The sequence below is a fragment of the Balaenoptera ricei genome, chromosome 3, assembly GCF_028023285.1.
Source record: "Balaenoptera ricei isolate mBalRic1 chromosome 3, mBalRic1.hap2, whole genome shotgun sequence".
Classification (NCBI taxonomy): domain Eukaryota; kingdom Metazoa; phylum Chordata; class Mammalia; order Artiodactyla; family Balaenopteridae; genus Balaenoptera; species Balaenoptera ricei.
The window spans coordinates 106,943,198-106,960,438 of NC_082641.1; the positions used below are offsets into that span (position 1 = coordinate 106,943,198).

At 35.6% G+C, this 17,241-nt stretch overlaps 1 protein-coding gene across 1 annotated transcript in view; it reads left to right on the plus strand.

Annotated features, from left to right (window-relative positions):
• Positions 1-17,241, plus strand: part of SLC12A2 (solute carrier family 12 member 2) — a 109,965-nt gene that overhangs the window by 47,651 nt on the left and 45,073 nt on the right. Inside the window, exons 8-10 of the mRNA XM_059916998.1 lie at positions 10,384-10,511; positions 10,608-10,692; positions 13,183-13,334. Coding sequence (XP_059772981.1) covers positions 10,384-10,511; positions 10,608-10,692; positions 13,183-13,334 — 365 coding nt within the window. The remainder of the gene's footprint in view (positions 1-10,383; positions 10,512-10,607; positions 10,693-13,182; positions 13,335-17,241) is intronic.

The following is a 17,241-nucleotide window of genomic DNA, read 5'->3' on the forward strand; positions in this document are numbered from 1 at the left end:
TTATCACTTAGGGTAATAGGTGTGTCTGTCTTAAATTGACAAAAACTCCTTGTTTTGAAGCCCTAGAAGGAAAAGACTAGCTTCAGTCCTCCTGAGTTGTTTAGCCCAGAGCTACGCATACAGATTTGTGAAAAGATGCAGAATGTACAATAAATCAATGCACTTCTTCCTTCAGAAAGTCTTACTGGAAAAAAATTAGTTGACTAAATTTTGGATCCTAGAGACCTAGTTGATTTACCTTCTGGTGTAAGCTCCTTAATCTAATTGCCGACTAGTAACACCACACTGTCCTTGGAACATATATGAGTAGCACTGGTTTGGCCTATGTCTGACACTGACTTGGCTGGGCAGTTTTCACATAAGAGTTGTTTCCAGGTTCTTAACCTTAAGCAAGAACACCTGCCTGCAATAATTTGTACTTACTCATCCTGGGTTGATAGTGTGATGTCTGTTCTGGTTACTAGCGCTTATGCCTACTTCTGAAACCAGGCACTAAATGTCTAATCATGATTTCCTGAATTAGGGGAAGAGGTGTCTTTTAGGCATGCCAGAAGTGAAGGTTAGTATTATTAGTTAGATAATTTTCTGTATTTCGTTCTCTCATAAATTGTATTTGTGACATTTCTTCTAATTATGAATTTTTTTTTACTTAAATTGTTTTTACATTATAGATTTTTGAACATTTCTTTTTGCAACCTTTATTTCTAAAATTATAGTAGATGGTTACTTCTAAAAATATTCCTAATATGTATTTTCTGTTTATGGCTTTAATTGATTTAAAAATATCTGTAAATATCTGCTAGGCCATATTTTTCATTTCCTTTTTTTCAGATCCATCCTTATCTAGTATAGTAATAATTTATATTGTATTCAAATAGCACATCTGGGCTTATCTCAATCTGAGGTAAATAAGTTTAAATATACTTTGGAATATGACTTTTCCTTTTTAGCAGTTGATACTGCTTGGCCTTCCTATTATTAAGGTAGTGTCTGCAGTGAACAGGTTATGTTAATAAACTTGTCAGTTCAAACGACTACCTAATAGGGATATTCATCTTCTCCTTTTTCCTTTTTGATATGAGAAATATCTCCCTTTTGCCAGAGACCGGTGCCTCTGCTGTGATCTAGATCCCATTTCCTTTACTTTCTCAAAAGCATTTATCCTTTGGTAATTTACTTGCTTCCCTGCATCAAAACTGTCAGCTCTGTATAAGCTTACATACTTGCTCTAGTAATTCCCATCCTTGAAAATACTATCTCTGGTCTTTTATTCTCCTCCAGTTACCACCTTACTTTACAGGCCCGTTTCACAGACAAATTTCCCAAATCCTTACCTCCCATTTATTGCTTGTTATTTCAAAAAAAATTCAAACTTACAGACAACTTGAAAAATTAATACAATAAATTCCTTGGAGGCTTCCCTGGTGGTGCAGTGGTTAAGAGTCTGCCTGCCAACGCGGGGCACAAGGGTTCGATCCCTGGTCCAGGAAGATCCCACATGCCGAGAAGCAACTAAACCCGTGCGCCACAACTACTGAGCCTGCGCTCTAGAGCCTGCGAACCACAACTACTGAAGCCCGTGTGCCTAGAGCCTGTGCTCCACAACAAAGAGAAGCCACCACAATGAGAAGCCCGCACACTGCAATAAAGAGTAGTCCCTCTTGCCACAACTAGAGAGAGCCCACGTGCAGCAACGAAGACCCAACGCAGCCAAAAAACAAATAAATAAAAATAAATAAATTTATAAAAAAATAAATGAATTCCTTGCACCCTTTACCTACATTCACAAAAAAAAAAATCACACTTTTATGTTCCTTTTTGCCACATTTGTTTTATCACTCATATATCTAATTATTATCACTATGATTGCTAAACCTTTTGAGAGAAGTTGCAGAAATCATGACTTCTTACCTATAAATACTTAAAGTATGTATCTACTAAGGAAAAGGACAGTTCAGGAAGTTTAACTTTGGCATAATGTTATATGTAACATATTTTTCATGTACAAATTTTTCCAGCTCTTTCTTTCTTTCTTTCTTTCCTTTTTTTTATTTGGTTGTGCCGGGTCTTAGTTGCAGCAGGCAGGCTCCTTAGTTGTGGCATGTGAACTCTTAGTTGCGGCATGCATGTGGGATCTACCTCCCTGACCAGGGATCGAAACCGGGCCCCCTGCATTGGAAGCACAGAGTCTTAACCACTGCACCACCAGGGAAGTCAACTGTTTCTATAAAGGTTATGTGGAGACTTTTTTTTTCCTGTTCCAGGATCCAGTCCATGATCCTGTATTGCATTCACTTTTCATGTCTCTTCAATCTCCTTTTTTTAAAACTAGTTCTTCACATAATCTTCAATCGCCTTTAATCTGAAACAGTGCCTTAGCCTTTTATTTTTTATTTATTTTTTTAACAGCTTTATTGGAGTATAATTGCTTTACAATGTTGTGTTAGTTTCTGCTGTATAACAAAGTGAATCAGCTATATGCATACATATATCCCGATATCCCCTCCCTCTTGCGCCTCCCTCCCCACCTCCTAATTCCACCCTTCTAGGTGGTCACAAAGCACCAAGCTGATCTCTCTGTGCTATGCAGCTGCTTCACACTAGCTATCTATTTTACATTTGGTAGTGTGTATATGTCCATGCTACTCTCTCACTTCGTCCCAGCTTACCCATCCCCCTCCCCGTGTCCTCAAGTCCATTCTCTATGTCTGCATCTTTATTCCTGTCCTGCCCCTAGGTTAATCAGAAACTTTTTTTTTTTTTTTTAGATTCCATATATATGTGTTAGCATACGGTATTTGTTTTTCTCTTTCTGACTTACTTCACTCTGTGTGATAGACTCTAGGTCCATCCACCTCACTACAAATAACTCAATTTCATTTCTTTTTATGGCTGAATAATATTCCATTGTATATATGTGCCACATCTTCTTTATCCATTCATCTATCAATGGACACTTAGGTTGCTTCCATGTCCTGGCTATTGTAAATAGTGCTGCAATGAACATTGTGGTACATGACTCTCTTTGAATTATGGTTTTCTCAGGGTATATGCCCAGTAGTGGGATTGCTGGGTCATATGGTAGTTCTATTTTTAGTTTTTTAAGGAACTTCCATACTCTTCTGCATAGTGGCTGTATCAATTTATATTCCCACCAACAGTGCAAGAGGGTTCCCTTTTCTCCACACCCTCTCCAGCATTTAATGTTTGTAGATTTTTTCATGATGGCCGTTCTGACTGGTGTGAGGTGATACCTCATGGTAGTTTTGATCTGCATTTCTCTAATGATTAGTGATGTTGAGTATCCTTTCATGTGTTTGTTGGTAATCTGTATATCTTCTTTGGAGAAATGTCTATTTAGGTTTTCTGCCCATTTTTGGATTGGGTTGTTTGTTTTTTTGATATGGAGCCACATGAGCTGCTTGTAAATTTTGGAGATTAATCCTTTGTCAGTTGCTTCGTTTGCAAATATTTTCTCCCATTCTGAGGGTTGTCTTTTCGGTTTGTTTATGGTTTCCTTTGCTGTGCAAAAGCTTTTAAGTTTCATTAGGTCCCATTTGTTTATTTTTGTTTTTATTTCCATTTCTCTAGGAGATAGGTCAAAACGGATCTTGTGATTTATGTCATAGAGTGTTCTGCCTATGTTTTCCTCCAGGAGTTTTATAGTGTCTGGCCTTATTACATTTAGGTCTTTAATCCATTTTTTTTTTAATTAATTAATTAATTTATTTAGTTTTGGCTGTGTTGGGTCTTTGTTTCTGTGCGAGGGCTTTCTCTAGTTGCGGCAAGCGGGGGCCACCCTTCATCATGGTGCGCGGGCCTCTCACTATCGCGGCCTCTTTTGTTGCGGAGCACAGGCTCCAGACGCACAGGCTCAGTAGTTGTGGCTCACGGGCCCAGCTGCTCCATGGCATGTGGGATCTTCCCAGACCAGGGCTTGAACCCGTGTCCCCTGCATTAGCAGGCAGATTCTCGACCACTGCGCCACCAGGGAAGCCCCTTTAATCCATTTTGAGTTTATTTTTATGTATGGTGTTAGGGAGTGTTCTAATTTCATTTTTTTACATATAGCCGTCCAGTTTTCCCAGCACCACTTATTGAAGAGGCTGTCTTTTCTCCATTGAATATTCTTGCCTCCTTTTTCAAAAATAAGGTGAACATATGTGCGTGGGTTTATCTCTGGGCTTTCTATCCTGTTCCATTGATCTATATTTCTCTTTTTATGCCAGTACCATACTGTCTTGATTACTGTAGTTTAGTAGTATATTCTGAAGTCAGGGAGTCTGATTCCTCCAGCTCCGTTTTTCTTTCTCAAGACTGCTTTGGCTGTTCAGGGTCTTCTGTGTTTCTGTACAAATTGTGAAAATTTTTGTTCTAGTACTGTGAAAAATGCCATTGTTAGTTTGATAGGGATTGCATTGAATCTGTAGATTGCTTTGGGTAGTATAGTCATTTTCACAATGTTGATTCTTCCAATCCAAGAACATGGTATACCTCTCCATCTGTTTGTATCATCTTTAATTTCTTTCATCAGTGTCTTACAGTTTTCTGCATACAGGTTTTTTTTCTCCCTAGGTAGATTTATTCCTAGGTATTTTATTCTTTTGGTTGCAACAGTAGCTGGGAGTGTTTCCTTAATTTCTCTTTCAGATTCTTCATCATTAGTGTATAGGAATGCAAGAGATTTCTGTACATTAATTTTGTATCCTGCTACTGTACCACATTCATTGATTAGCTCTAGTGGTTTTCTGGTAGCATGTTTACTATTCTCTAGGTATATTATCATGTCATCTGTAAACAGTGACAGTTTTACTTCTTCTTTTCCAATTTGGATTCCATTTATTTCTTTTTTGTCTCTGATTGCTGTGGCTAAAATTTCCAAATCTATGTTGAATAATAGTGGTGAGAGTGGGCAACCTTGTCTTGTTCCTGATCTTAGAGGAAATGGTTTCAGTTTTTCACCATTGAGAACGATGTTGGCTGTGGGTTTGTCATGTGTAGCCTTTATTATGTTGAGATAAGTTCCCTCTGTGCTTACTTTTTGGAGAGTTTTTATCATAAATAGGTGTTGAATTTGTCAAAAGCTTTTTCTGCATCTATTTAGATGATCATATGGTTCTTATCCTTCAATTTGTTAATATGGTATAACACATTGATTGATTTGCATATATTGAAGAATCCTTGCATTCCTGGGAGAAACCGCACTTGATCATGTTGTATGATCCTTTTAATGTGCTGTTGGATTCTGTTTGCTAGTATTTTGTTGAGGATTTTTGCATCTATGTTCATCAGTGATATTGGCCTGTAGATCTTTTTCTTTGCGACATCTTTGTCTGGTTTTGGTATCAGGGTGATGGTGGCCTTGTAGAATGAGTTTGGGAGTGTTCCTCCCTCTGCTGTATTTTGGAAGAGTTTGAGAAGGATAGGTGTTAACTCTTCTCTAAACGTTTGATAGAATTCGCCTGTGAAGCCATCTGGTCCTGGGCTTTTGTTTGTTGGAAGATTTTTAATCACAGTCTCAATTTCAGTGCTTGTGATTCATCTGTTCATATTTTCTATTTCTTCCAGGTTCAGTCTCGGAAGGTTGTGCATTTTTAAGAATTTATCCATTTCTTTCAGGTTGTCCATTTTATTGGCATATAGTTGCTTGTAGTAATCTCTCATGATCCTTTGTATTTCTGCAGTGTCATTTGTTACTTTTCCTTTATCATTTCTAATTCTGTTGATTTGAGTCTTCTCCCTTTTTTTCCTGATAAGTCTGGCTAATGGTTTATCAATTTTGTTTATCTTCTCAAAGAACCGGCTTTTAGTTTTATTGATCTTTGCTATTGTTTCCTTCATTTATCTTTCATTTATTTCTGATCTGATCTTTATGATCTCTTTCCTTCTGCTACCTTTGGGGTTTTTTTGTTCTTCTTTTTCTAACTGCTTTAAGTGTGAGGTTAGGTTGTTTATTTGAGATGTTTCTTGTTTCTTGAGGTAGGATTGTATTGCTATAAACTTCCCTCTTAGAACTGCTTTTGCTGCATCCCATACGTTTTGCATTGTCATGTTTTCAATGTCATTTGTTTCTAGGTAGTTTTTTGATTTCCTCTTTGATTTCTTCAGTAATCTCTTGGTATTGTATTGTTTAGCCTCCATGTGTTTGTATTTTTAACAGTTTTTTTCCTGCAGTTGATATCTAGTCTTATAGCATTGTGGTCAGAAAAGATACTTGATATGATTTCAGTTTTCTTAAATTTACCAAGGCTTGATTTGTGACCCAAGATATGGTCTATCCTGGAGAATGTTTCATGAGCTCTTGACAAGAAAGTGTATTCCGTTGTTTTTGGATGGAATGTCCTATAAATATCAATTAAGTCCATCTTTTTTAATGTGTCATTTAAAACTTGTGTTTGCTTATTTATTTTCATTTTGGATGAGCAGTCCACTGGTGAAAGTGGGGTGTTAAAGTCCCCTAGTATGATTGTGTTACTGTCTATTTCCCCTTTTATGGCTGTTGGTATTTGCCTTATGTATTGAGGTGCTTCTATGTTGGGTGCATAAATATTTACAATTTTTATATCTTCTTGAATTGATCCCTTGATCATTATGTAGTGTCCTTCTTTGTCTCTTGTAATAGGCTTTATTTTAAAGTCTATTTTGTCTGATATGAGAATTGCTACTCCAGCTTTCTTTTGATTTCCATGTGCATGGAATATCTTTTTCTATCCCCTCACTTTCAGTCTGTATGTGTCCCCAGGTCTGAAGTGGGTCTCTTGTAGACAGCATATATACAGGTCTTGTTTTTGTATCCATTCAGCTAGTCTGTGTCTTTTGGTTGGAACATGGAATCCTTTTACATTTAAGGTAATTATTGATATGTAGGTTCCTATTACCATTTCTTAATTGTTTTGGTTTTGTTTTTGTAGGTCTTTTCCTTCTCTTGTGTTTCCTGCCTAGAAAAGTTCCTTTAGCATTTGTTGTAAATCTGGTTTGGTGGTGCTGAATTCTGTTAACTTTTGCTTGTCTGTAAAGGTTTTAATTTCTCCATCACATCTGAATGAGATCCTTGCTGGGTAGAGTATTCTTGTTTGTAGGTTTTTCCCTTTCATCACTTTAAATATGTCCTGCCACTCCTTTCTGGCTTGCAGAGTTTCTGCTGAAAGATCAGCAGTTAACCTTATGTGGATTCCCTTGTATGTTATTTGTTGCTTTTCCCTTGCTGCTTTTAATATATTTTCTTTGTAGTTAATTTTTGATAGTTTAATTAATATGTGTCTTGGCATGTTTCTCGTTGGGTTTATCCTGTATGGGGCTCTCTGTGCTTCCTGGACTTGATTGACTATTTCCTTTCCCATGTTAGGGAAGTTTTCGACTATAATCTCTTCAAATATTTTCTCAGACCCTTTCTTTTTCTCTTCTTTTTCTGGGACCCCTATAATTTGAATGTTGCTGTGTTTAATGTTTTCCCAGCGGCCTCTGAGACTGTCCTCAATTCTTTTCTTTCTTTTTTCTTTTTTCTGCTCCCTGGCAGTTATTTCCACCATTTTATCTTCTAGCTCACTTATCTGTTCTTCTGCCTCAGTTATTCTATTGATTCCTTCTAGAGTATTTTTAATTTCAGTTATTGTGTTGTTCATCACTGTTTGTTTGCTCTTTAGTTCTTCTAGATCCTTGTTAAATGTTTCTTGTATTTTCTCCATTCTGTTTCTGAGATTTTGGGTCATCTTTACTATCATTACTCTGAATTCTTTTTTCAGGTAGGTTGCCTATTTCATCTTCATTTATTTGGTCTTGTAGGTTTTTACCTTGCTCCTTCATCTGTAACATATTTTTTTGTCGTTTCTTTTTTTTTTTTTTTTTTGATGGTTGGAGTTGTATTCCTGCCTTACTGGTTGTTTGGCCTGAGGCATCCAGCACTGGAGTTTGCAGGCAGTTGGATAGAGCTGGGTCTTGGTGCTGAGATTAGGACCTCTGGGAGGCCTCGCTCTAATTAATATTGCCTGGGATCATAGGTTCTCTGTTAGTCCAGTGGTTTGGACTCAGAGCTCCCACCACAGGAGCTCGGGCCTGACCTCCGGCCTGGGAACCAAGATCCCGCAAGCCGGTCACTGGGGCTTCCTCCCATCCCCTTAGGTGTCCATGGTCCCCCACTGGTGCCTGGTAGGTTCCCTAGTTGTGCGGATACATGATTTATGCATCCTCTTGGTCTGCCATCTTGACTCCACCCCACAGCCTTTTATTTTTCTTTCCCTACATTGACATTCTTCAAGAGTACAGGCCATTTGTTTTTTTAGAAAGTCCCTCCAGTTGGTTTTGTTTGATTTCCACAGATTCACTTGTTCACTTTTGCCAAGAACACTACATGAAGAGTGTGTCTTCAGAGCCTCACATCAGGAGACTCACATGATGTCAGTTTTCCCCATCAGTGATGGTGTTAAATTTCATGACTTGGTGAAAGTGCTACCTGAGAGTTTTATCTATTGTTAGGTTGCCACTTTCTTCTTTGTAATTAATAAGTAGTTTGTGGAGAGATACTTTGAGACTGTGTGTAACTTATTCCCCATGTTACTTTCACCATATGGTCTTATTTCATTCATTCTCAACCCCTATTAACTGGCTTCTATCTGTCATGGTCATGATAACATGTTGCTAGATACAGCGTGCAGTTTTTTAGTCTTCTGACTCTCAGCAACATTATATTTAGTTGTCCCATTCTCCTTGAAATACTTTTCTTGTTTTATTTGATGTCAGACACTGTGTTCTAGTGAGTTCTTTTCTACCTAATTCACTGGTCACTATATCTATTACTCCTGTTACCCCTTCTCTTCTTTCCATCCTCTAAATGTCAGAGTTGCACAGAGTGTTGTCCTGTGTCTTCTAACTGTATTCTTTCCTTTGGCAATATCTTTTCTCATGGCTCAAAATGCTCTCAAGAGATTCACATGTTTCTATTCCTGCATCTCTCCTTTAAACTCCAGATATAGGTATACATTCAATTGTTTATTTGATGTCCCTCCTACCTAACCATTCTCAGACCTCTTCATCCTAGTAAGTGAAAGAAACCAGGATCTCAGTGTTTTCCACTTGCCCTCTTACTTACTAATCCTTCTCTAATCAGTACATTATTCTCCCATCACTAGATTGAACCACTGCAGTACCTCTTAATTGGTCTCCCTGCTTCAGATGCTGATGCTTTCAGTCCATTGTCCATGCAGCATCCACATAAGCATCATGTCAGTTGTGTGGTTCTACGCCCACCTTGGCGTAGGACAAAATCTAAACTCCTATAAAATTAAAATTTTGCATAATCTCACCCCTGCTGATCCCTTCCATCTCATTTCATCTCCCCCTTATTGTGAGGGCTTTGCATTCTTTTAGTTCTGTGAGAGCTCTGCATTCTTTTAGTTCTTCAAAAGAGCTAAACTTTTCCTGCCTCAGGGCCTTTCTACATGTTGTTGGTTATTCCTGGTGTACTCTTTCTCCTGGAACATCACATGGCTGATTCCTGCTCAATAAAGTCTCAGCTTAAGTGTTAGCTCCTTAGTTGTATCTCTTTAGCCTTCTGTAACCACATTGAATTAGATTGTCTCTCTTTCATTATTTATCACAACACCCTGTTTCCATCAGTACATTTACTGCTATTTGCAGTGACCTTTTTCTTAACTTATTTTGTAGCTCCTCATTGATACTCTTAAGTTCCATGAAGGTAGCTTGTTGCTGTTGGATCTCTCAGTATTTTGAGATACTGGATGGCTCCAGTACAGGACCTGGCACATGGTGTATACGCAAATATTGGATGGATGGATGGATGGATGGATGACCGTTAATTGGTTGTTTCAGTGTCAGGGCCTATCAGAATAGATGGAAACAGCAGGACTAGTTGAAGCTTTCATTATTGTTGAAATGGAAAGGACCTTTACCTGGTTTGTCTTAGCTACAAATTATCTGGATGCCTGATGAATAGCCTCAAAAGTCAAACAAGTCACCACTAGGAAATAGAGAAAGCTGTACAGATAGATAGAATATAAGCTGGATGTAAGGAAAAAAGTGGTTCCAGGTTAGTTTTATGTCCCTTTTGTTCTTCTGCCTGCTTTCTTGCTTCTTTGACCTCTTGGAGAGATAATAACAATCAAGTTAGAGGTGCTTGAAACATAATTAGTAAGGTATAAAAAATAGTGGGGCATGAACCAGGTCAAATCATTTTGAATGTAAACCGTTTCCCTCATATAAGAAAAGAGAAACACCAATACATACTTGAATTAGGAAATATTCAAGAATTTACCAGTTACTTGAACTGAAGAAAAGTCAGGGGTCTTAGATAAACACTTATTCTTAACCTAAATTATCATGGTCTAATCTGCTATCCATTAATTGCCAAAAATATTTTGTTTTCTACAGCTGAAATATTTAATGAGAACTTTGGGCCAGATTTTCGAGAGGAAGAGACCTTTTTTTCTGTGTTTGCCATCTTTTTTCCTGCCGCAACTGGTATTCTGGCTGGAGCAAATATCTCAGGTGATCTTGCAGTAAGTATTATAAAGTGCTGTATCGATTTTATACAAAAAGTGATATACATATATTTATTTTTAAAGGTAGACTTAAAAAATGTTCTTGTCTTCTAGGATCCTCAGTCAGCCATACCCAAAGGAACACTCTTAGCCATTTTAATTACTACGGTGGTTTACATAGGAATTGCAGTATCTGTAGGTAAATAACCTTACATTTGTTATGTGTTTCAGAAATTTAATGATGTACATACTATAAACATTCATTTTCATGACATTATATTTCTAACTTTTAAATTAAGAAATATTTCAATAAAAAGATGCGAAGTTTTGTATTTTCAAAAATACTTAAGTAAACTAGTGGTGATTCTGTAGACATTATCTAAGTCACCAAATGCTCTAAGGTTTTTCCTCTAGGATTTCTATTAATTAGTAAGTTAGAAAGTTATGTAAAATCTTATCTGCAGATTCTTAAATTTCACTGAGATATATTTACAGAAAATGTAATTCGTATGTAGAAGTAAATGCATTTTACTTTCTGAGCTTTACAAATTTTGGAATATTTTTGTTTATGACTGTTATTTTATATTTTTACGTAATCTTGTATGAAGATTGTTTCAAGGCTATTAAGAAATACCTGGCATTTTTTACCATAAAACCTAATTTCAATGCACAGGAGATACTACATTGAATGAAAAGTGTTATTAAATTAATGAAAATGGTTTTAAGCCACTTTAATACATTCATGGAATCATAACATTTTAGAACTTGAAGAAAGGACTTAAGTGGTCAGCCAGTCTCTAAATCTTTTATAGATGAGGAAGTAAAAGGTCAGAGATTTTGTTACCAACCATATGATAATGGCACTTCCTTAAAAAAATTGTTTTCATGGCAAAGAGGGTTTTCGTGTTTATTTATTTATAAGCAAATAAATAAATAATTTTAAAAGGCTATTTATAATAGGAGGTTCTTAACTGAAACATAGTACAGAAAAAAATTTAATAACTACTGAGTTTACATATAATTTGCATACATTGACTGTAGATACTGTCTTGTCTTGAATTTAGTACACATTCATGAAAGTACATCGTTTACCCAGAAAACATATGTTCTTAAAATGTAAGCATTGTCTTTAATATCTAAATTCTAAAATTCAGGTTTTACAGTTAAAATTTTTAAGCATACTACAAGAATAAATCTTAGTCTAGTACTAATCAGAAGAGTCACAAACTCCAAATTCATCAACTACAGAATATAAATTTTCCATATATTTGAGTAAGAAAATTTTTATTTTTGCCATATATTCAATCATGTGTTGGGAAGTAATGATGGAACTGTTTTTACAAACTGAGCTGCTAATTTGCATAAATGTAATTTTGAAATTTTACTAAACAAGAGTTAGAAATGCTAATAATATTATCATGGTGGGCTATGTTAACATTTGAAAAAGTAACTCGATTACATTTATCGTTGCAATGCATACATAAATACCTGAAATTCATTTTGAAAAAAGAAAATGAATTAGGTTTATAAGCTTATTAGCAAAATATTTTTGTATTCCCCTAAAAGTTTCTAGCATGCTTGTATACAGGGGTCCCCAACCCCCGGGTTGCAGACCGGTACTGGTCCGTGGCCCATTAGGAACCAGGCCGCACAGCAGGAGGGGAGCGGCATGTGAATGAGCGAAGCTTCATCTGCCGCTCCCCATTGCCCGCGTTACTGCCTGAACCATCCACCACCACCCCACCCCACCCCTAACCATCCCCACCCCATCCATGGAAAAATTATCTTACACAAACCCAGTCCCTGGTGCCAAAAAAATTGGGGACCGCTGTTTATATACATTATACATAAGCTAGCTATGGAAAATTTACTTTTAGTTTAAAAAATGATATAACTGATTATGTTTCATGGGAAATAATTTGTTATTGCAGGAAAACATTTCTGTTTTTATCTGACGCTCCAGTAATGCTTGCCCTCGTAGTCATTTCATTCTGTCTACACTAGGGCAACAGGAGTAGCCCTTTCTCCCTGTTATTCAGTAGTGGAGTCAGTAAAGATCACCTCTACACTAGTAATTGTGTAACTAGCTCAAGCAGTGGAACCTTTTTTCCCCAGACAATTCTGATGGAGAACATCAAAATATGAAATATAAAGGCATAGCTGCTTTAGGGTTAGATAGGGCTCTCTCTGTTCTGCCCTCAACCTCCAGTGGTTTCAGGAGTACCTTTAAGGAGATGGTTTTGCAAACACTGCTCTGAAACTTCGAAGAAGAAATTTAAGAATGAAGAACTGTATACAGACTGTCTAGTCATTAAAAAACTCTTCCTTTCAAAACTTAATTTTTGTTTTATTGTTTAGTTTTTGTTGTAATGCCTGTGATTTTTACCCCATATATGATGAGAAAGCAATGTTAAAGTGCTTCAAAAGTAACAATATATGAACTCTAAGGAATGGTCATTACTGTTAGTTGTACATCATATGTTATTCCAAATAATTCTTAATACTGGGGACCATGATGCTTTCCAAATTCTGTTCCAGGTAAACCTTTCTTAATTATAAATACAATGTATGCTATAATAAGCAAGTATATACAGTCAGCACTGTAATTTCTTTATGGGTGTATATAATTTTGAAATGAATGTAAGCATTAGTTTGATTTTTTTTGTCCTCATTGTCACTTGTGCTTCAGGTTCTTGTGTTGTTCGGGATGCTACGGGGAACGTTAATGACACTATTGTAACAGAGCTAACAAACTGTACTTCTGCAGCCTGCAAATTAAACTTTGACTTTTCATCTTGCGAAAGCAATCCTTGTTCCTATGGCCTAATGAACAACTTCCAGGTGAGCATCAAATTTATATTATACAGACATTCTGTGTTCATCTAGAGGTCAGACTGCTATCAACTCTGACCATTCAGAGTATAGCAAAAACTTAGAAGGGAGGATTGTTGTTACTTTATACCCAGATATCAATAAAGACTGTACGCAACTAATTGGGCAAACAGAAGAATATGAAAGAATGAAATCTGAGCCTGTTCAGGGGCAAAAGGGCCCCAGAGGGCAACACTTTTATCATAGGGTATAATATACAGTATACTGTTTCAGAAAGCAAGAAAGCATCTCACACATGGTCATATGTGCTGGGTCTATTTTTGGATTCTCTGTTGTGTTCCATTGATCTTTGTGTCTATCCCTCCACCAATGCCATACTTTCTTGATTACTATAGTTGGTTGTAAGTCTTGAAATCAGGTAGCTTGATTCCTCCTATTTTATTCTTTTTCAAAATTGTTTTAGCTATTTTAGTTCCTTTGCTTTTCCAAATAAATTTTAGAATAATCTATGTTTATCTACAAAAAAGTCTTGTTGGAATTTTGATAGGAACTGTATTAAACTTGTACATGAATTTGGGGAGGATTGATAAATTTACTATGTTGAGTGTTCCAACCCATGAACACTTACGTTTCTCCATTTATTTAGATCTTCTTTAACTTCTTTCATAAGTATTATGTAGTTTTCAGAATATCAATCCTGTACATATTTTGTTAGACTTACATCTAAGTATTTCATTTTTATTTTGAGCAGTTTAAATCCATACTAATTGAAATGAGTTCAGTTTTCTAATTTGAGGTTTCTCCATAATTGCTTTATATATGAATGCCCTTTTAAAAAAGTATTGATTAGTATCAGTAGTCTTATTTAATTAGATCTGGCTATCTTATAGTGATGCTGTGTTAAACCACTCTTGAACAACAGAATAAAATTATTAATGGATGCTTGAAAGTTTGTGAACTATTAAACATATGAACTGTGTAAAGATTAGTATTACTGCTCAAGTATTTGGAGAATATTAGTTTTATTATTACCTCTATAAGGTACTGAAAGCGAAATGAAATTTTTGTAAAATTTATGGGTTTTAGATAGAAGAGGAAAAGGAATCACTAAAATTTGGAGGATATTTTGAGAGTTACTTGATAAGCCTCAGGATGCTAGAAATAAAAGAACACAAAGGTATAAATTCAGGAGATTAAAACAAGATATTCTGTGGTAAATTCATAGAATAGATGGTACTGCTAATTCAAAGTGGAAAATAAAAATTTTGCTTCCTAGTGTTTCTCCAATAATGTGTAAACATAATAAACAGAATAGTTGAGGATTTAATGTATTGCAGAACATTATATAGATATTTTATGTAGAATCTATGTATTTTACATTAAAATTTTATAACTTAAATTTTTAATGCCATAATTTGTATTTTCTTTTGTATAGTTTCAAGCAATTTACTGCACTTTCAGTGGTTAAAAATATTGAACTAAATTATGTAATAGGAGTTTGTTTTTTCTAGTCATAAGACTAGGCAAAATCGTAGGAATGAAAGAAAGTATTCATGTCCAGCTAATTATTCAGGCCAATTCGGACATTGATACTGTGTATGAGAGGCACAGATGTTGGTCTCTGCCCAGTGACTGAAAATGCCAATCAGATTTCTGTGTTGTTGCCTTGAAATACAAAAGTGTGTTGTCTTTATCAAGTCTAAGTATGGACTCATTCAAGCAAAGTGTGAGAGTTTGGTGTATGTAAAGCTGCTTTTCCAATTTAAGTAAATTAAAAAAAAATACTTTGTAAAGCGATACAGAATGGAAAGAAAATCCTGTAAAATTATCAATTGCTTGTCACTTGGAGAATGAAGAATGGTGAATAGAACATAACTGAGGAGCATGTAAGTGGAGACTCCATCACGAAATCTATACAAAGGCACGCTATATAATGCTGTTTTGCATATAGTTGATAAATATATGCATATATATAATAGGGTCACTTTATTTTTCTTAAATGTTTAATTTTCTTTAGTTTTATGTTTCTTATTTCTACATTTTAATGTCCTCTGAAACCTTTGACTCCCCACTGCTTAATAAACAAAATGTGAGCTTCTTTGCTCTGTCAAAGCCTTTCATACCCAAACTTAAGTCCCACTGCTTCTATCCAGACTGAACTCCAGTCATTACGTGTTTGTATATGTATACATGCACACGCTTACCCTACTCTTTTGCTTTATTTGGTGCTTCACTCTGCTTGGAATGCACTGGCTTTTTCTTTTTATATGTCCAAATCTGTCTGCTCTTCAAACCCAATTCCATGAAGATTTTTTTGAACCCTAAATCGTCAACACACACACATTCCCCACACAAAATCTCACCATTTGTTTTACTTGCCACTTTTTTTTTTACCTTTTATTAGACTTTTGTCTTTTATCCCCCCCTTATTAAAGACCAGACCATCTTTTGTTTTTCATCTTTGTTTCCACTATATATTTTGGACAACACTGATGTTACTATTATTTGAATGCCTTTTCATTTACTTGCTACTCATATTTTACCATAAAATGGTGGGAAACACAAAGGTTATTAGATAAATGTATAACTAGAAAACAGGAAACTTGGCAAATCATAGAAGCATAGTTTCTAGATGCTAAGCATGGAGCATTATTTATCTTAATTCAGAGGTGATGGAAGAAAAGAAAATGAATCTTTTCCTCAAAACATGAAAGGTGAAATGTTGCGGTTATATGTAATGTTGCTGGTGTCAGTTTTGGCTTAATCTATCAATGTATCATATTCTTTTTTCTCCCCTTTTTTCTTCATTTACCTCCTGCCTTTGTACTTACTTAACTTTGAAGGCATTACAGACAGACATGGAATTTTGTATTATCTGATAAGTATATATAACAGAAGTCAAGTCTGCTTATTTTTATCTTGGTCCACCTTATCTATCCTTTATAATATCCTTCCCTAAGGACAGATTTGGCAATGCTAGATAATCTAGCATTAAATAATAACTGTGTAAAAATAGTGATTATGAAAAATGTATCATGTGTATGTAACTACTAAATTAAAAGGCTGAATAGAAAATCATCTTTTCAATGAGTTTTTTCTCCCGGAGATTCTCAGAGAAGTCAATGCTAATGTTTCTTAAAACTCTTAAATATGTTCTTCAGGTTTAAACCTAAATCTTCTGAAAGATGCAGGGAGAGACATTTAAGTGAAACAAGGTGGTTTATGTATACATGAAACCAGACTTAGGTATTATGGCCAGGGATTGTGCCCAGAGCTAGTTTTACATCAGGCTTAATATTAAATTATAGGCAAGTGTATAATAAACAGCCTAAAACCTGATTTCCTTATCTCCTTGGTCTCAGTTGGCATGTTCTTGGTCAATATAAATGAAAGGTAAATCTCCACTAATGAAGTAATGAATCTAGGTGGTGATCATCATTCACTACTGGTAAAATTTATAATGCATAGATCAAGTTGACAGTACCTGAATCCATTAAACAACTCTTCCAAATCAATTTAATATTTTGACAGATTTCAAAGGTTCACAAGGAACAGTGCAGTGAAAACCTGTGTACCTGCCCTTCATTCGTATTTACTAGTAGTTTATATTTTGCCCCATTTTCCTTATCTTTATATATATATGTATAGTATTTTTCTCCTCAAACATATGAGAATAAATTATAGACATCACAACATGACAATCAGATTGAAGTATTTAAAACATTCTGTACAAGCACGGTAAATTTTCCCACCCAAGTAATTCAGTGTTGATGAAATACTGTTCTCTAAATATATATTCCATATTCATACTTCCTCACTTCTTCCAGTAATGTCCCAGATCAATTTTTCTCAGATCCAGGATTCAATCTGGTGTCACACATGGCCTTTAGTTATTTTTAAATTCTTTAATCTAGAG